The sequence below is a fragment of the Mirounga leonina genome, unplaced genomic scaffold (assembly GCF_011800145.1).
Source record: "Mirounga leonina isolate KUSES-001 unplaced genomic scaffold, KU_Mleo_1.0 Mir_171, whole genome shotgun sequence".
In the NCBI taxonomy this organism is placed as follows: Eukaryota; Metazoa; Chordata; class Mammalia; order Carnivora; family Phocidae; genus Mirounga; species Mirounga leonina.
This window is the reverse complement of record NW_023270436.1, coordinates 18641388-18661526: the sequence shown is the minus strand read 5'-3', so window position 1 is coordinate 18661526 and position 20139 is coordinate 18641388. Positions and strand designations below refer to the sequence as shown.

The following is a 20139-nucleotide window of genomic DNA, read 5'->3' as shown; positions in this document are numbered from 1 at the left end:
AATAAAAGTAAATAAATTCTGGAACTAGATGGTGGTGGTGGTAGTACAACACTGAGAATACACTTCATGTCACTGAATTATTCACTTTAAAATGGTTAGGATGGGGGCGCCTGGGTGGCTCGGTCAGTTGAGCATCTGACTCTTGATTTCGGCTCAGGTCATGATCTCAGGGTCCTGGGATCGAGCCCCATTCAGCGGGGAGTTGCTTGTCTCCCTCTCCCTCTGTCCCTTCCCCACCTCATGCTCTCTTTCTCTCTCAAATAAATAAATCTTAAAAAAAAAAATAAAAATAAAATGGTTAAGATACATACAGGGCCACAGTTTGCTAATCTCTACTGCAGATGATGGAATGCCATAAAGAACTGAAAAAATATTTTCATTTGAAGTTTTTGTTTACATTTGATTACATAAAAATTGCATAAATAATACACGAATCCATTCCCTCTAAACAATACAAAGCTCAAGTCCTTTTTGAGACTTCAAATATCCAAATACCAGGGCCCTTCCTGGATAACAGCTGTTATCAATGGGGAGCAGTATATCCGTGAAGAACTTTCCAGAACTTTCTCCTAGTATGTGTGTGTGTATTTTTATATATGTGTGTATACATATGTATAAAGACTTTTTAAATTTAAAAATACATGCATTGTTCTTAAAAAAATGAAAATTGTATATTTTGTTATGTGTCTTTTACTACAATAAAAAAATTACCGACAGAAAAATCTATTTACAGAGATCAAATCTCTGTATTAAATAAAGCAAGGGTTCCTTTATTAACTTTCATTTCTTTAAAGTTTTCTCACACATACAAAATTATAGAGAAAATAATAAATTCATCCCAACCCATTCCCTCAATTCAAGGACAACTAGCAGTTTGTCCCACTTGCTTCACAGGGTCCTTTTTGTTCTTGTTGTTACCACTATACCATTTTAATGTGAATATAAGAGGCTTTACTTCAACCGGACCCTCTCTCAACGGCTTTCAAAGAAGTGACTCAGAACATCCAAGGATAAAAAGCAGGTCAAACCCCCACCCCCAGAAGTGGTGGCTCTGCCCTTCAGATCCAGCTCCCGGGGTACAAACGCGCTTGCCACCAAGCTCTGGTGTTTAAAAGTCCACATAAGTGTCTTAAAAAGTGAAACTACACCTACCATACTACCCAGCCATTCCTAGGCATCTACCCAAGAGAAAAGGCAATAGATAGCCCTACAAAGCCTTGCCCACAAATGTTCAGAGCAATAGCTCCAAAATGGGAAACAACCCAAATGTCCATCAACAGGGCGAAGAGATAAACAAATCATGGTCTACCCACACAATGGAATGCTACTCAGCTACAAAGAAGGAATAAACTATTGATAAACATGCATACAGCATGACACAACTCAAAGTAATTATTCTGAGTGAAAGAAGAGAGATCAAAAAAAAAAAAAAAAAGCACTGGTTGCATTTATAGAAAAATCTAGGAAAAAATCTAGAAAATGCAAACTGAGCCATAGGAACAGAAAGCAGATTGGTGGCTGTTTGAGGGTAGGAGGAGGGGCCAGGAGTGGTTACAAAAGAAGAAACTTGCAGGTGCTGGAGATGTTCTGTATCTTGATGGTGATACATTTTCGCCCAGTGCACATGTATATGTCAAAACTCATCCATGCACACTCAAAATGGGTCCAGTTTCCTGTACATCAATTATACCTCAAAAAAAGCTGTTTTAAAAAAATTAAAACCCCGCAGGAGGCATCAACCACAAATGGGTTAGACCTAGTAGTTATTTTATGAGCTTCTCCTTATTAAATAAGATTAAATAAAAATACTTTTAAGCAATTTAGTTGCTGGTAGTTTCCCTCCTTCTGCTACTGCTAGGTGACAAGCCAAGGTAGGGAAGGGAACAGGGACCATACTGAGGGAACCTGAAGGAGTTTCTATGAACAGTTTTAACCTAAATTTTAATTTCTTAATAAAGCAGGCATTCGTACGTAAAAAAGCCAGGTCCCTCTTGCTCTTTGCACAGGAAAAAAAAATAAAACCTGGCAATTACATTTGTAAACAATATTTAACACTAAGGAGTGCAGAATCACAAACCCAAAAGGGACTTGAAAAGTCCCGGCATTGAAGAAAAAAGAAAAAAGTTTCATTCTTCATGAGAGGCTTCTGATTCTTTCCTGGGCTCTTTTTCCAGTAAGGGAAGCTACCCACTGGAAAACAAGATGTGCCAGACCCGGGGGCTCTTTACCTTTTCTCCAGGTTCCTTAGGAAGCTCGCCACTTAGCTCAGAACACTTCTCATACTTGACTTCATTGCTTGACGCTGGACTCGAAAACCTGGTACAGAGATCCACGTTACTTGTTTGGGGCCAGAATCTGTGACTCCCTCCAGCCCACACCCTGTAACTAGCTCACGAACCCAGGGGTGAGATTAGCATTGAGATCAACAAAGCAACACCGCCTGGTTTGCTCTGAGAAAAGATGCGTCCTTTCCGTTCGCCAAACCCAGAAGGGCCCGGTGGGGGACGGCTTACCTTAAACACAACATCGTTGGGGCACCAGGAGCCCCAGGCTTGGGTGAAGAGACCTGGGTGTCAGTCCTGGCTACACTGTCTCCCCACTGCAGGAGCTTGGGCTGCGCTTGTGACTTCACCTGAGCCTCTGTCTCTTCATCTATAAAACGGGGATAATTAACACCTCCCCATTGTCTTTTGCTACCCAAGGCCCTAATAGCTATGTGAGGGCGTTTAGGGAAGAGTAAAGATGCCCCAGGAGGGATAATTAATGGTTGTTGTTAGCAATCTCAGGCACACCAGAAGCCCCACCACAGACCTGCCACGGGACTCGGGGGTGGTGGGTCGTCATGGAATGTGTGGGGGCACGGGCCTGTCGCTGCCTCTCTGGGTAAGCTTGGCCAAGTCATCGTCCCTCCCTGGGCCTCAGTTTCCCCACTTGTCAAGGGGAAGAGAAAGAAAGGATATTCTGGTGCCAGAATGTTCCCATCTCTGAAGAGCTCTTGGAATGGATGTCTAATGATGAATTCGGGGCTGGGGGCTGCAGAGACAAGGGAGGGGAGAGAAATAAACCACTTCACCTGGGCCCACTCTACAGTCCTGTAGGGTCTGCCTGCCGGGAGACATGAGGCCGTGGGTGAGTTATTCCCACACTCAAGCCTCAGTTTCCCCATCTGTCAGATGAGAATAATCCGAGGCACTGGGAGGACACGGGAAAAGGTGTGTGAGGTCCCTGGGATGGGCGCCTCTTTCTCTGCTATCTTAACTCGGGCCTGGCTGCACATGACAATCACTTGGGAAGCTTCTGCAAACAACCAAGATATGAACCTCTCCCCAGACCAATGGAATCAGAATCTGGAGTTTGTGGGGGAGGGGTGCCCCAGGCCTCGGGATTTTGTTCCAGATGCTTCTCTCTCTGCTGAGAGCCACTGGTCTGACCGTGGCCCAGCTGGCTGCCCTGGTTCCCAGGGCCCAGAGGTGACCCCTGGAAGCTCCGACCTGACAAAGGTATGTCAGTGGCATGGGTATCATTAAGGACCTGGTGGCCACACCCAGTGGCATCTCCCTGTTGAAGCCGGGAAGCCACTTGTGGGAAAGCAAAAGAGCAAGAGATAGCAGAGGCCGGCTGAGCTTAGAAAATCCTCAACTAACAGGATTCATCGTGTCGTTTGGACCTACCATGTAGTGCTGGCTTCCCGTGGGCAGAGTGAGTCACAGCGTTATCTGTGAGCCTTTGCCTTAATCCTTCAAGGAAGGGTTGCGTTTTAAAGACAAAGAAACCAAGGCTCAAAAGGGGAAGGGACTTGCTCAAGCTATCTTGACCCATTTGATTTTACTTGGGGGCCACTCATGGAGGCTCAGGCCATAGAGTAATGTCCTCAGGCTTCTGGAAAGGCAAGCTGAGCCAGGGACCCAGGCTGTGCTGGAGTTACATGGGGCTCTGGACTTCCTCACGGTACTTCACCTCTCCTATCCGCCTCTGTGAAATGGGCACGATACCTCCCACTGCAAAGTGTAAAGAGGAGAAAGGACAAGGAAATGGAGCTGCGGGCATATACCGAACCTGGAGGGGGGCTGTGTTACCTCTCTGCACCTCAGGTCTTTGTCTGAGAAATGGAAGCTAAGGCCACCTCCTCTCGGAGGCTGTGGGTAAATGGAGAGGGAGGGCTGTAAGGTGCCTAGCGTGGAGCCTGGCACCCAGTTCCCTTTCCTGAGGGGCCTCTGGCAGGCGGTCTGAGGCAGCTCAGGGCTGAGCGAAGCCCGTGGAACATTCCCACTTACAGTTTGGTCAGATCCGCCGACAACGGCCGTGCCTGGAAAGTCTTCCTCCTGATCTCCAGCTTTGCCTCGGAGCTCTCGGCAGCCCAGCCTTTGATCCGCTCCTGGACGCTCACACCCACTTTCTCAGGCTCTGGGGCAGCCGACGGGGGCTCAGGGGTGGCCGGTGGAGGTCCAGATTCTGCTGCCAAGGCCACGATGCTCTCCTCCCCAAACAGGCTGAGGCGCTTCTTGACGCTGTCCCGGGGGGCCCGTCCTCCCTCCAGCCGGCTTTCCCCGTCAGCTGCTCTGCTCTTGACCTCGGCAAATTCTTGGTCTTTTCCCGGTCTGGGTGAGGGGGACAGGGGCACCTTCTCCGGCTCCCTGAGCAGTTTGGCTTTCTCTTCCCCGGGATGCTGGTCATCCGTGGGGGTGTCCCTGCCTGAGCCCCCCGCAGTTCTGAGGCTGCCCGTCTCCGCCTGCTTGAAAAGCACCTTCTCCTTCTGTTCTCGGGTCTTCCTGGCTACCTCCAGGAAGTCTGAGTCTGGGTCACGAAGGCGAAGGTTTGCTCTGACCAAACACTCCATGTCCACTTTGGGCTCCGGGTCGGCCCTCTCCAGCCCCCGACACTGGACAGTGGAACCTGTGGCGGCCTCGTCGGCCACCTTCTTCAGCAGGGCCTCTTTGCTCTCAAACCGGGACGTGAGGTCCATGGACAGAGGCCTGGGCTTCCTCACCCATGTCTTCTCAGGCGGGGTAGGGGGCGCCTTCCCCATCACGGCCGCCCCGCCGGGGCCGGGCTTCTGAGGCTGAATGGAGTCGATGAAAATGGCCGACACGGGCCTTCTCCTCAGGCGAGGCTTGGGCTCCAGGGCGGGGTCCCCCGTGTCCTCCACACTCCTGGCCTTCCACAGAGTCTCACTTGGGCCTGTCTCCTCTTGGGGGGCAGCTGGCTTGATGTCCTGTGACAGGGAGGCCGGGCGGGGAAGGGTCCCAGGCTTTCGGGCAGGCAGGGCAGGCTTGACGGCCACCTCGGGCCGGGAGCCCAGAGCGGGCTCCCGACACACACCCGTGGTGGCCTCCCGAGCCCCCTCACTGACCCCCTTTCCCGGAGCGGGGCCAGCTTTGGTAGTTTCAAAGACAATCATGGCGCTGGATCGGGGCCGTGGGAAGGCGGCCTTGTTGAACAGAGATGAGCTTCTCCTCAGGCCCTCCCCGTGCCCCACCTCCTGCCCCACCAAGCTGGGCATCTTCTCGCTCAGGTCCTTTGCCACCACGTCCTGGGAGCGCCCACAGGGAGGAGACAGGCTAGTTGGGCCAGGCCCCAAGGATGGGACAAGGGGTTTCACGTCCGGGGCCTTTTCCCTGCAGAAGGGCTTGGGGGCAAGTCTGGGCAGTAAGCGGGCCGGGCTCCTAAGGGGGCTTTTTCCTTCCAAGAGCAGCGCTGAGGGCGCCCCGGGGGCATCGCCGGCCTGGCAGAAGTAGGTCCGCTTCAGGGTCTCCTCCTTGGAGATCTCGCCGAGGCCTGGCACTCCTGTCAGGGAAGTTATGGAACCGACCTCGACCCGAGTCGCCATGGCTACAGCTGTGGATCCATGGGGATTAAGAACATCCGAACTAGGGAAGCAACCACTAAAAGGAAAAAAGCAAAGGAGAGGAAAAAAATAAACTTAAATCTCAGTGTCTGAGTCTAAGCAAAGCGTTTTGGGGGAATGGGCCCGGGAGGCCAGAGCCCTGGGTGCTGGACGACCACTGTCCACCGACCTCACTGGGGAAGCCCGGGGCCGGCCTCTCCACCTCGCTGAACTCCGGGCCATCTCAGAAGTTGGTTCCAGCCCCAACGGTCGGGAAAGGGTGGCGACATTCCCTGGGACCTTCCCCACTCAGCTAGTCTCAAGGCCAGCTCTTAGTAAAAAGGGATTATCTCTGCTATACAGAGAAGGAAACCAGCTCAGAGAGGCCAAGGAACGGCCTGATGTCACTTAGAGAGTAAGGGGCAAAGTCGGGATTCGAACCCAGGTGGGACTCCAAACGCACACCACACACCCCCGGCATAGGCTCTGGGGAGAGCACCCTCACGTCCCCTCACTCCTGTTACCCCCAAGTCATTTCCCATTTCGGAGCCTGCTCACATCAGGCATCCCCGCTGACCCTCCTCACAACCCTGTACTGAGCACCAAGCACAGCGAGGGTAGGGGACCAGGCCCAGCACACACAGCTACCAAGAGCTGGAGTCCCTGAGGTCACAAAGTTGGTTAGTGGTCCCCAGCCCCACTAGACATCCCTTATCTCCATCTTCCCACACACACCCTTCCAGATGCCTTCGAGCAAAAAGCCATTTTTTTTTTCACCCCACCTGCTGTTTTTCTTGGTTTGCCTTTGGGTTCTTTTCTGTCGAACACCTATTCCGCACTGGCTGCCTTCAGAGCTCACCAGGAGCGGGGCCTCAAGGTAAGCCAGGCGCTTCATACGTTTTATAAATCACATCCTCTTTATAACCCTATGAGGTGGGTATGATAATCATCAGACTGCATTTTACAGCGGCTCTGGCGTAAGCCCCTTGTTTATCCAGCTAGGAGCTCTGTCCTCTCTTATAAATCCCGCACAACCCTGAGAAGCATGGGTCATCACTATCACTATGAGGACGAAGGGTAAGGGCCCAGAGAGGTCACCCGACTTGCCGACATCACACAGCTGAAACTCGACCTCATGTCCTCACCCCACTCAACCAGGCCTCCTTAAACATCACATCATATTCCTTTCTGGTCTGAAAAAGTGCCAGACAAGTCGCTGTTCTTGATCCCCCCACACACACCAGCCTGCCCCCACTTTCATGCCCATGTTCTCTGTCCCTGCAAAGGCTGCCCCCAGCCTGCCCCCATCTAGATGGACTAAAAGTAGAAGGTATTTCAGTTAACCGCGAGCCTCCTGCTTCCCTTCCTGGGGCCCCACTCTGCTGCCCCCGGCTCTGACTCACTCCGCAGCCTGCAGGAAAGAAAGGCAGACAGATTTTGATATTTTCTCTTCCTTACACGCTCGATGGTGCTAACAGATTTCTTCTCCCCAAAACCAGAGAACGCTGTCTAGACAGCATTAGAGGCAACAGAGAGGGAGAGATGCGGAGAATCGGAGAACGGCAGAGTTGTAAGGCATATCGGGTCCTGCCCCAAATCAGGACCGTTCACCTTCAGAGCCAGTCCCCACGACCTCTTGGAAACCCTGCTCTGGGATCCACACACACGCACGTGTAGCCCAGACATGAGACACAGGGCAATAACGGGATTCAAAAGGCAGAGAGAAAATTCCCTGGCAGAACCCGCAGGCGCCCTCCACCTCCTGGACACTCCAGGCCCACTTACCTGGGCTGGCCGGCCCTGGCTGGAGATGCGTGCCTGCCCGACAAAGCCAACAGCGTCCCGTCTCATGGCGAACGGGGCTGGCTGCACCCTCCCATGGCAGAAGCGGGTGGGGGAAGGAAGGCTCGCCCCTCCCCACCCCGGGGCTGTTTCAGTACGTCTGGGAGACACAGGACCACAGCCTCAGTTCCGGAAGTATGTGCACAGACAGCACAAAAGCTTTGGAATTCCAACTGCATCTGTTAGCATCATCTCCAGCTTGGAAAACGCACACTCCTTGTGGCTTCTCAATACTGTAGCAGAAAGAGGGCTGAGTCCACACTGGGCGCTCAATAAAAATCTCCCCCGTTCCTCTGCTACATGTTTACTGAGCACCTGCCACGTGCACAAAGATGAACAAGAAAAATCCCCTGCGTGCAGGGAACTCGCCGTCTTGTGTAAGAAACACACACACACACGCACACTGAAGCAATTACAACTCTGGGTAATAAACACCATGGTATACAGAGGGGGATGTGGGGGCACAGGAATAGTATTCACTGCTTAGGATTGGGAATGGTGATCCCGGAAGACTCCCTAGGCTGAGAGGTGACACCAGAGAACTCCGGTGCTGGCTAATTTGGGAGCTGTTTCTCCTGGCTCAGAAGAAGTATTTGAACATTGCAACTGTTGGAAGTCCTGAAACGCTGCCTCAGGACCTTTGCACATGCTGTGCCTATTTCCAGGATACCCTTCTCACTCACACACAGACACAGGCCCAGCCCTCAGAACACAGCTCCAACATCTCTGCCCCTACCAACACACACACACACACACACACACACACACACACACACAACCTGGTACAATCTTCATTTTACATGTCCATGGAGCACCAGACATCCTCAGCAGGACTCATCATAGTTACACGGTTGTATTGAATGCCGCGTGAGCCTTCAGTCTTTCCCATCCAGTGGCAAGCCCCCAGAGGGCACCCTGAGTCCCCAGAAGCGAGCACGGCGGCCTGGCCTATCATAGCTCTGAATACATCATTGCTGAGTATATACATAAAATAATGGTTGGTGGAATGAAGAAATAGGTGAATGAAGAGACCTTCTTCTGCTCCCTAGGCTCCTAAGATTCTGAATAAGGACAGGTACTGTGAGTTTCATGACACGAAGCAATCAAGGACACAGGAAGAGTTACTCTGGCTCTGGCAAGTTGGGTAGTGGCCATCGGTCAGTTGCTACTGGATGACAGAACCCAAGAGCTGGAAAAAACTCAGCTGGGAGCTCAATCTGCCTACCTCACCAAGAGCACCCCGCCCCTCCCCATTGTCTCTGGACCACAGGAAGGTGCTCTACTGCCCCAGATAGGCCCCGGTCAGAGACACCTGCTGTGATCACATGAACCCCACACTGTCCTGCCCCGTCGCCTGCTCCTCTACCCAAGCGTGGAATGAACAGTTCTCTGCACAGCTTGTCCCGGGAAGGAAGTCATCCAGAGCAACCACTGGCAAATTAGGTTCGACGGTGCACGCGTGTTGCCCTACCCTGGGATCCTTGAACCCAGCTCACTAGCCACCCCGCAGGGAAGTAAAGGGGGAAAGAAGACTCTTGGTCCGTACTCCTCTTAACCGGAACAGTGGCTCTGTTATCTGGAATCTGCATCACATCTTGGGCTTCCTCTCGAGTTTCCATTTAAAACGCCTGGCAAATACTGGGTATGTAAATATGGCTACACCAACGAATCCACAAATTAATGAATCCATCAGTGAACAAAGGGTGGGGGGAAGAGACGGGTTTGGTTTTTTTGTTTTTTGGGGGTTTTTTTGTTTTTTGGGGGGTTTTTTTTGAACCCCTGCAATCAACAGCTAAATAACATTTTGAAGTCTCTCCCAAACCTAGAAACACAGGACTCTCAGGGTTTCATTTAACCTGTTGTAAAAAACACAAGGAAACTGATTGAAATGTGCGCCTTAAAACCTTACTTTAAATGCATCGCATATGTCATGCTTAATTTAAGACATGTCGGTCTCTTCCAAAACACTTCAGAAGCTCGCTCACACAGAGGCCAGCTGCTATGCCTTGCGTGGCCTCGCTCGCTCTTTGTAAATGTATGAGCTCTACAGCCAGAGCCAAGCAAACCAGGGCTCCCTGAAGAAGGAAGGGGCACAGAGTGCGAGCCACCTCTCTGGTCGTATCTGTATGAATCATCATGGGGGCGGGGGGCGGCATGGGGGACAGACAGGGAACAGGCCTGATCTGGGAGGTCAGGGGGCCACGGTGGCCCAGGGGGCAGAGGACCCCAGTCTGATCTCCAGTAATGGGGACAGCAATGGGTACGTCCCTGTCGCTGAACCTGCCACGTTTACAGGCTGGATCTCCCTGGGTGGATCTGCAAAGTCTGAAATGCCCATTTCCTGCAACTTTATGCCAAGAAGCCCATTTTCCTGGGAACTGAGGCACTAAAGCCCAGAGTGGCTGGAATTCGGCAGGAGTCATTCATCAGAGCATCCGTCCGTCCATCCAGCCTTCTGACTCCCCTGCAAACCAGGCTCTGGGCTCGGTGCTGGGAGGGGGAGGGGGGTGCAGCCATGTCGCTCATAGCCTCCTCCCCACCCCGACAGAACCACACAGGGAGAAGGCAGGAGAAGCACCTCCATTCAAAACCAAACAGTTTGGCAGCTTTTCTCTCAGATTCACAGGCGTTGATTCGGTCTAACAGCTGCTGCAGATCTTTCGTAATTACACCCTTAAATCCGATCTGGGAGCTCACCAGCCATTCACTCAGACGTCTCTGGGTGCCGCTTCCTGGGAATGCCACCATCTGCTGAGGGGTGCGAGCCAGTCCTCACGCCTTCCGGTGTCTTCCGGAATGCGACCTGGCCTCCCAAATCTGCAAAGCCACCCTGCGCGGGGCACCGTGTCAGGTGCCAAGGACATGCCCGTGGCCTCCCCAGAGAGCAGGGCCCCCACTGGCAGGGGCCCGATGGCTGATGGCACTGGAGTGAATGCGTCCTCTCCTCTCCGTCCCCATGGCGACGGCCCTAGCTCGTTCGCTCGTTCATTCATCCGTTCATTCACGCCAATATGCAATTGTGGAGCACCTACCATGTACCAGGCTCTGGGCCAGGCGCTGGGGACACGGTGGTGAAGAAAACATGTGGCCATGTCCCCTGTCCCCCCCCGGAGCTGGTCGTCAAGAAGACGGGAGCAAACAACATAAATAAGCAAGAGACATAGAAAGTTAGACCAGCGACAATAAAGAGGGGAGGGGCCAGGGGAAAACTTCACGAAGAAGGGACACGGAAAATCCGCCTCCTCGCTGACATTTCTGTCTCTGCTGGAGCCTCCCCCAATCTACCCCAGCAGCGCCAGGGGGAGGCTCTGACACGCAAGCACCATCACGCCACGTGTGTCAAAGGCCTTCCCTGAGATCCGGCAGGACCGGATCCCCGTCACCTCCTCCCTGTCCATCTGTCCACCTCTCACACACACGCACGTACTTACTTCAGCACAATGAACCCCCGGACAGGTCACAAGACAACGCCACGCTCTTCCTCGCCCCCACACCTCTCCACTGCCATTGCCTACGACCTGACTAATCCCTAGTCATCCCTCAGTCCTGAGCGCCAAAATGCCACCTCCTACAGGAAGCCTTCCCTGATGCCCCAAGGCAGCTTCTGGGGCCTCCTCTGTGCTGTGGCATCTACGTCTCAGCATTTCTGCCTGGCCCAGCACTGATAACACATGTGATGACTGCCTACTTCATACTCCACCAGACTGGGCAGTCTGGGGTCCTGGGTCCAATTCACAGCTGTGTCCCCAGGGTCTGACAGCAGAAGGGACATAAAGCCAGTGTGCAAAAAAGTATCTGAAGGGAGAGCATCCCTGAGAGAAGAGAATAATAGCATCCAATTAGGCATGGCTGTGGGAAAACTGATAACGCTCATCTGCTCCCAGGGCCAACATCAGTTATAAAAGCAATTTGGCAATATTCACTCTCAACTACTATTTTTTGAGGCTCCATCAAGAGTCAGGCACCAGACTACGTGACTCCATGTACCTTCTGCCTCCTCCCATTTAATATGCTCAACAACCTTGTGCTTCTCAAATTATTACCACCATTCTAGAGATGAGGAAAACACAGTTTTGAAAATGAGCCGGATCACATGCTAAGGAGGGGCAGAGCTAGGTTGAAATCTGCTGCCTATAAATCAAGTGTTTTACCCCAATATACTCACCCCCAAAGCACACATTTCTTTTTGATTCAGTAACCCTGCTTCTTTTTTCCCCCAAAGGTTCTATCTATCTATCTATCTATCTATCTATCTATCTATCTATCTATCTGACAGAGGGGCTGTGGGAGGGAGAGGGACAAGCAGACTCCGCACTGAGCGCAGAGCCCAATACGGAGCTTGATTCCACGACCCTGAGATCATGACCTGAGCTGAAATCAAGAGTTGTACGCTCAACCGACTGAGCCCCGCAGGTGCCCCCCAGTAACCCTGCTTCTAAAAACTTATCCTACAGAAGGATCTAAGGGAAGAGCAAGCCACCTACAAAAAGATGTCCATTACAGTGTTACCTAGGGAAGCATAGTCATAACCACCCCTACCTAGACTTAGGGTGATAACCCCTATTTGAAAAAACCCAGGTCTCACATGCCATTTGAAATGTCACAAAAGTTGCAACGTCAGCAGGCAGACCAGACCTCCAGGTCCAGCCAGCCCAGAACATCACGAGTGGCAGAAAAATCCTGTCCCACTACAGAAGTAGGTCCTGCTGTGACCTCCAGCTTACAGATGAGGAAGACAAAGCTGGAGCAGTGAAGTGACCTGCCCAGGGGCAGCTAGAGTTACACTGACCCCACACTCCTCCCTGTCAGATTTCTTCCGAAGTCCACATGGGCTTAACTAGAATAACTGCTGTTTTGTTTTTTTTTTAAAGGACTTCAGATGTGCTTTTTTTTAAAGATTTTATTTATTTATGAGAGAGAGGGGGGCGGGAGGGAGGAGCAGAAGGATTTAGATAAGGGCGTCTGGGTGGCTCAGTTGGTTAAGCGACTGCCTTCGGCTCGGGTCATGATCCTGGAGTCCTGGGATCGAGTCCCGCATCGGGCTCCCTGCTCGGCGGGAAGCCTGCTTCTACCTCTGACCCTCCCCCCTCTCATGTGCTCTCTCAAATAAATAAATAAAATATTTAAAAAAAAAAAAAAAGGAAGGATTGAGATAAGCAGACTCTGTGCTAAGCGTCAAGCCCAATGTGGGGCTGGGTCTCAGGACCTTGAGATCATAACCTGAGCTGAAACCAAGAGTCAGACGCTCAACCAACTGAGCCACCCAGGCGCCCCTAGAATAACTGTTTTTTATGATGTTCAGATGTAAAGGACACTTCACACCCATTAGGATGGCTATTACAAAACACCAAAAAACAAAAACAAAAAACGGAACACAAACAGTGCTGGCAAGGATGTGGAAAAATTGGAAACTGTATGCACCATTGTGGGAATATAAAACAGAGACCTGCACGCCAGTGTTCAGAGCAACATTATTCACAATAGCCGGAAGGCAGAAACAACCCAAATGTCTACCAATAGATGAATAAACAAAATGTGGTATCTCCAACACAGTGGAATATTATTCGACCTTAAAAAGGAAAGATATTCTGGGCGCCTGGGTGGCTCAGTTGGTTGGGCGACTGCCTTCGGCTCAGGTCATGATCCTGGAGTCCCGGGATCGAGTCCCGCGTCGGGCTCCCTGCTCTGCGGGGGGTCCGCTTCTCCCTCTGACCCTCCCCCTTCTCATGTGCTCTCTCTCAAATAAATAAATAAAAATTTAAAAAAAAATTTAAAAAAAAAAGGAAAGATATTCTGACGCGTGCTAAAACATGGATGAGCCTTGAGGACGTTATGAGAAGTGCAGTGAGCCAGTCCCAAAAACACAAATACCGCATGACCCCACTTACAGGAGGCACCTAGAGTCGTCAAATTCATCGGGACAGAGAGTAGAATGGTGGGTGCCAGGCGCGGGGGTAGAAGGGAACAGGGAGTTAGTGTTTAATGGGGACGGAGTTTCAGTACGAGCTGATGAGAAAGTTCCAGAGCCAGATGGTGGCACCGGTTGCACAACAGTGTGGATGTACTTAATGCCACTGAACTATACACTTAAAAACAGTTAAGATGATAAGTTTATGCTGTGTTTTACACTTTAAAAAAAAAAAGCAAGAAACTGAACACGAATGTAAAGTGAATCTACTGCTTAAGCTCTAATGACCACGTGACTCAGCTCATGGGGACCTGTGTCCTTTAGGCAAATCTCCATTAAAGGCCCTCATTAAAGTCTACCCTGGGCTATGCCCTCTGACCCCGGGAATGGGGTGGGAAGCAAAGGAGACCCCGATCACAATGGGTCACAGACACAGTCGCGTGGAGGAGGGGGAAAGGAAAGACCATAAAATCTGCAGGGTGTCCTGATGGGGGGCAGAAAGTAAGGCTATAGAAGCCCAAAGGAGTAGTCAGGGATGTCTTCCTGGAAGAGGTGACATCTCCATGAACCTGGTAGGAGTCAGCCAAGCGGAGAAAGCCAGCCGAGGAGAGAGCATGTGCACAGGCCCCAAGATACTGGAGAAACAGTCCTACGGTGCGAGCCTATTCGTTGGCCCTCCTTGGGGCAACGTGGGGCTCTCTTGGGGGAAAGTCTGGGAGGCACAACTTTCTAAAACTCATGGGTTTTGTTAACCCGAGTCAGAATCACACTGGAGAATACAAAACACTGGTCTGGGAGTCAGAACTGGTATTCCACACAGTCTGGTTGACCTGGAACAGACCAGACCCCTCGCACTCTTACAAGTGCCCAGGTGTGGAGATAAATTATTCCGTCATCCTACTTTTTTTGTAGTTAATTGTGGTAGGAATCACGTAACATAAAATTCATCATTTCAAAGCACATAACACAATGGCATTTGGTAAGTTCACAACATTGTGCCACCATCCCCTCTGTCTAGTTCCAGAACATTTTCATCAAGCCCAAAGGAGTCCCCGAACCCCGTAAGCAGTCACTCCCCACTCCCCTTCCCCCTTGCCTCTGGCAACCACCACTCTTGCTTTCTGCCTCTGTGAATTTGCCATTTCTGGGTATTTCACAAAAATGGAAATCACACAGTACACCCCTCGTCCTGGATTTGGTCTCTGTTCCGCCACTGACTTGCAATGAGAGCTTAGGCAAGTCCCTGCCTCCCTCTGAGCCTCAGTTTCCCCACTAGCAAAACAAGAGGTTGAACAAGGGGTCACTCAATTCTCTGGGATTTTAAAGAGTCTGCCATTCTGACTCGGCTCAACCCCAGGCTCTTCGGGGCTGCATTATCCACTTCTCTCTGCACTTGGCCCATCGTCCGCCATGCAACCAGCTTTCTGGATCCTGAGATGTGTGTTCTAAATCTCCGTGATTCCATGGGGCGCCTGGGTGGCTCAGTTGGTTAAGCGACTGCCTTCGGCTCAGGTCATGATCCCAGGGTCCTGGGATCGAGTCGCTCGGCGGGAGGCCTGCTTCTCCCTCTCCCACTCCCCCTGCTTGTGTTCCTGCTCTCGCTGTCTCTGTCTCTGTCAAATAAATAAATAAAATCTTTAAAAAATAAAAAAAAATAAAAAAAATAAATAAATAAATCTCCGTGATTCCTGGGGTGCCTGGGTGGCTCAGTCGGTTAAGCGTCTGCCTTCGGCTCAGGTCATGAGCCCAGAGTCCTGGGATCGAGCCCCACGTCGGGCCCCCTGCTCAGCAGGAGCCTGCTTCTCCCTCTCCTCCCCGTTCATGCTCTCTTCTTGCTATCTCTGTCGCTATCTCTGTGTCTCTCTCTCTCTCAAATAAATCAAATCTTTTTAAAAATAAATAAATAAATCAATCAATCTGCACGATTCCTTATAAACAAGTGGTGCTCTGTAAAGGGTTGTTGAAGGACTAAATAATATTCCTACCCCCTACTGAGGAAAGGAGTTAGAGCAAAGCTTCCTACTGAGTGTGCACTATCTCTTTAAGAACTGCCTTAATTAGCATAGGCTGGACTTCGGTGTCAATTTCAAGTTCCCGTGGATTCCAGTTCAGCACACGGGGCGATCCGGGCTCTGGGATCCAGAGGAACGGTTCGAGGGGCCTTTCTCCAAACTTGCCCTGGAGCACCAGATAGGGGTAGGACACCTTCCCACCCAAACCATCACCCAAACTGCTTCCGCCCAACACCCCTTGGCCAGGTGCAAATGCTGATCTGGAGAAAGAATGGTACAACTTATCTTTACGCCTCTATTTAAACATCCGCCTTTTCAATCCTCATTAGCCTGTTCCTTCCTACTATTTGTGCTATTTCTGGACTGACTGAAGCACACACTGAAGCCATTAATCAAGCTGCTTTTTTTTGTTTGTTTGTTTCTCTCTACATCAGGGGTGGGCAAACTGCAGTCTGCAGGCCACATCCGGCCCACCACCTGTTCTGGTAAACAAAGTTTTATTGTAACACGCCCATGCCCATGCATTTATATATTATGTGCAGCTTCTCCCAAGGTATGAACACAGAGCTAAGGGGTTGCCACAGAGCCCATACGGCCCAGAAAGCCTGAAATATTTACTGTGTGGCCCTTTACAGAAAGAGTTTGTGGAGATCTGCTCTAGATGGTGGAGAACTCAGTCCCCCGAGACTGGACTCACTCAAGGATGTGACAGTCCCCTCTTCAAAACTCTTATTTACGCTATGCTGGCTGCGACTTGCCCCTCCGTTAGATCTCTGCAGGTGCTCCACATGATAATTATAGAAAACTTCGCAAATACAAGTGAGCAAAAATGTTTTTAATAATTGGAAATCCTACCATCCACCAGCCCCTATTGGCATTCCCATGTATATCAATCTGGGCATTTCCCTTGTAGACGGGAACTTTTTGTCAAAACCAAAATGGAATCAGACCTGCAATTTAGGAACCTGCTTTTTTTTTTCATTTCAAAACCTATCACAAACATCTTTCACATCAGTAACCGTACAACCTACATAGTCCTTGCCAATGCTTCTGGGGCATTCCATTTTGTGGGTATCCCATCATTAGATAGTCCATCCCTCACTACAGATCTTTATACGCTGTTGCCAACCGTTGACCATTAAAACCAACACGGCAATGAACACCCACACGCACTTATTTTCCCAAGACAAAATTTTGCCTAGAAGTGGGCTGGCTGGTTCAAAGGATGCACACCTTTTTTAGAGCTTTTGATATATGCAGAATAGACTTCCACACCTAAGGGAAACACATCCCAGGCTGACTTAATTCAAAGCTTAGGAGGTCAGGTTTCTCAACCTCTCCCCCCGGGGCCAAACCCAATAAAGCTGTCTAATGAGCAATAAACCAGGGCCCCTGGCTGGCCGTGCCCTCACTCGCAGCTTTCCTGGCTCTCGTTTACGGCTCGATTATCACAGACTTGACTATAAGGTTTGCAAGGGCAATTAGAACAGCTCATAGAGAGAGGTGAGTCTGGGCCTAGCCCAGAGGCCCGTCCAAATCCGGCGGTAGAAGAGGGAGCAGGAAGGAAGTCCCAGCCCTGGGACAGATGTTCACAGCAGAGGAAACTCAACCCCAAAGCTCGATTCCACACAACACACAGCACGATGCCCGCTGGACTCACAAAGACGTGCACACAACACGCTCTCTCTTTACGGAGGCTGAGAAGTGCAGATTGCATTTCAGAAAAATTGAAAAACTTTCCTCCAAGTACAAATAGATTTCTGGAGGAATTAGCTTATTTTGGCCCAAGAGCTGCCTTATGTGCAAAGCTCAAACCCTAGGAAGGTGTGATCATGTCTCTCCACATTCCTAAAATAAATGGTTCTCACCATCCATTGCCTTGGGCAAGGTATTCAAGGGCCCGCCAAAAATAACTAACTTGGTCTATACTGCAGGCCCTGCCTCCACTCCCAGATTCCCAAAGGGGTCCCATGACTTGAGTGTCTTTTTCACTTACTCCTTCTCCTCGGACAGCTTTTTACGCACAGCACAATTTCCCTCTGCCCAACTCCCACCCATCTTTTTAGAGCACTTTAAGGGACACCTCCTCCAAGAAGCCCATGCTGATTTCCCAGGCCAAAGTGACTTCCAACCAGCTTTGGCAATGCACCTGATCCTAATGCCTTGTATCAGAGATAAGGCTGAGATTCTTCCTCTATCAAGATTTAGAACCCCCACTCTACCCCATCCAGGGCATAGACCCCTCCATTCCGAGTTCTCCTTCCCCAAACCTAGTTGATGCCTGGCACAGGAAAGGCAGAATGGGATGGTGCTAGGTTCCCTAGAGGTGGGAGGGTTCTCATCATGTGGGACACGAGATGGTCACAGGTTAACACTTAGGATGCTCTGATGTCCAGGAGCAGCATGAAGCCGCTGTGAATGACATCGTGTGAAAGCTGTATCCTTCTGATTCTCCTGGGTGACTTCTCGAGAAGTCCCTGAGACCGTCTCTGCCTGGTGCTACTATGACTTAAAAACACTTAACATTTCCATTATGTGGTAATATCCCAATTTAATAAAAGCCACCCCAAGCTCAGACCATTAGCTGCAGATTTTTAAATATTATTTTGTTTTCATTGTCTTTAATTTTACTGTTATTTTCTATTGAAGACAAGTGACGCTAGCTATTTACAATAGAGATTTTCATAAAGGTTCTTTTAAAAATTTACTTAACTTTAGGAAAAGCAAAAACTTGACAAATAAAATAATGGTAGCAGGGGTTGTGTCGATATGGCAAAAGGCCATGAGGCTGGAAATCACCAGTAAAATGGAAAGAATATAGAATTAAAGTCAAAACATGAAGGTGCAAGCTCTCAGGTAGCTTTCCTTCTTAAGGCTAACAAGCCAGACACAGCTTTCCTGGTCTTTACAGCTAGAAGCATGGCCATGTGATCCAGTTCTGACCAAACAGACATAAGGGGAAATGGCTAGACTTCTAGGGAAGCTTTTGCTTTGCTGATTAAAAAAACAGGCAGGGCGCCTGGGTGGCTCAGTCGGTTAAGCGGCTGCCTTCGGCTCAGGTCGTGATCCTGGAGTCCCGGGATCGAGTCCCGCATCGGGCTCCCTGCTCGGCGGGGAGTCTGCTTCTCCCTCTCCCACACCCCCTCTTGTGCTCTCTCTCTCTCTCACTCTCTCTCTCAAATAATTAAAAAAAAAAAAAACAGGCAGATGCAGCTTACGGTACTCCCTCCCCTTCTCCTACCTGGAACAGAGACATGATGCCTGGAGCCAAGGCAACCATCTTGAGACCAGGAAATCACAAGCACTATTTTAAGGACCTTGGCATGGAAAAGACCTTAACACAGCTGAGCCACTGCACTAACTCTGAACCCCACCCCCTGGATTTTTTTTGTTGTTATCCAAAGAATAACGTACTATTGAAGCCGTCGTGAGTTTGGGTTTCTTTCCACGTAGCCAAAAGCATTCCTAAGGGACGCAAGGAGTTTGGCACGAATTGGCTAAGTGGACAAGCATCTTCTAAGCCTTTGACAAGCCACTTCACCTCTTAAAGCTCAGTGTCTCCATGGGTAAATGAAGTTTCGTGACACACACCTCAAAGCATTCTGATGATTAAAGGAAATAGCCCACCTCTCGGTAGACTTGGCACATAGTAGGTTTCTGTTAATGCATGATAAATGAATAAGCAAATGGGCAAACAGAACGAGAAGCCTGCTGGAGGTCTTTGTGGGGTGGTGGGATTTTTTTTTTTTCAGGGGCAGGAGAAATCTGAATTCTTTAAGATGCAAAGGAATAGCTCTCTACTGCAGGAATTTGAGAGACAGTGATTCGGGGGAGTCTACCCTTACCCACTCTCAGACTGTCCCCGGTTTCACAGCTGGGGAGAGGGGAAGGAAGGGCAACTGGCTAAGCAGATGCTGTTCACAAGGCCGCCTCACAACCCACAAGAGTCTGTCACCTACACAAGCCTTATTAACAACAGAGAAAGTGCCAAAACAATGTAAACACCAAAGAGCATCCCCGCAAACCAGGGTGCGAGAAACGCCTGAAGGGACTGTCAGGACCAAACGCGGGTCCCCACGGATGCCAACGGTCTCAAGTCCGTCTCTCTGGCCGCTGCACGGCACCCACCCCACCCCATGCCCACCGGCCACTCTGTCCCTGTCACATGCATGCCGTCCACGGCAGTGAACCTGCATGGACAGCTGATATGTCCTCTCCTCGTTTTCCCAGGAGGGTAACTGTGCCTCCCATGCCCTTCAGGCAACCAACCGACCCCTCCTCCTCCTGGACCGGCTTCCCAGCACCCCCGTAAACCTGTCCGGGCCTGGCCCCACCGGCCTCAGGGCACAACAGACAGGCCCCACTCTTGGCACAGAACCTGGGCGTCTGTGTAGCTGAAGACCTATACCTGGCCCGACTACCTAGAAGACACCCAAGTGAGCTGTTCCAAGTTCATTCGTTGCTTAGTCCTCCAGCCTCCTGAGAGCTGGGCCCTGGGAAAGCCTGGTATTAATAATTACCATCGTCCAATCACTAACAGTAATTGAGCACTG

At 50.5% G+C, this 20139-nt stretch overlaps 1 protein-coding gene across 2 annotated transcripts in view; it reads right to left on the bottom strand.

Annotated features, from left to right (window-relative positions):
* Positions 1-20139, bottom strand: part of KIAA1671 (KIAA1671 ortholog) — a 185251-nt gene that overhangs the window by 123959 nt on the left and 41153 nt on the right. For both annotated transcript variants that reach the window (XM_035017236.1, XM_035017237.1), the window contains 2 exons: positions 4275-5882; positions 2229-2316 (listed from right to left, as the gene is read on the bottom strand). In XM_035017236.1, coding sequence (XP_034873127.1) covers positions 2229-2316; positions 4275-5882 — 1696 coding nt within the window. The remainder of the gene's footprint in view (positions 1-2228; positions 2317-4274; positions 5883-20139) is intronic.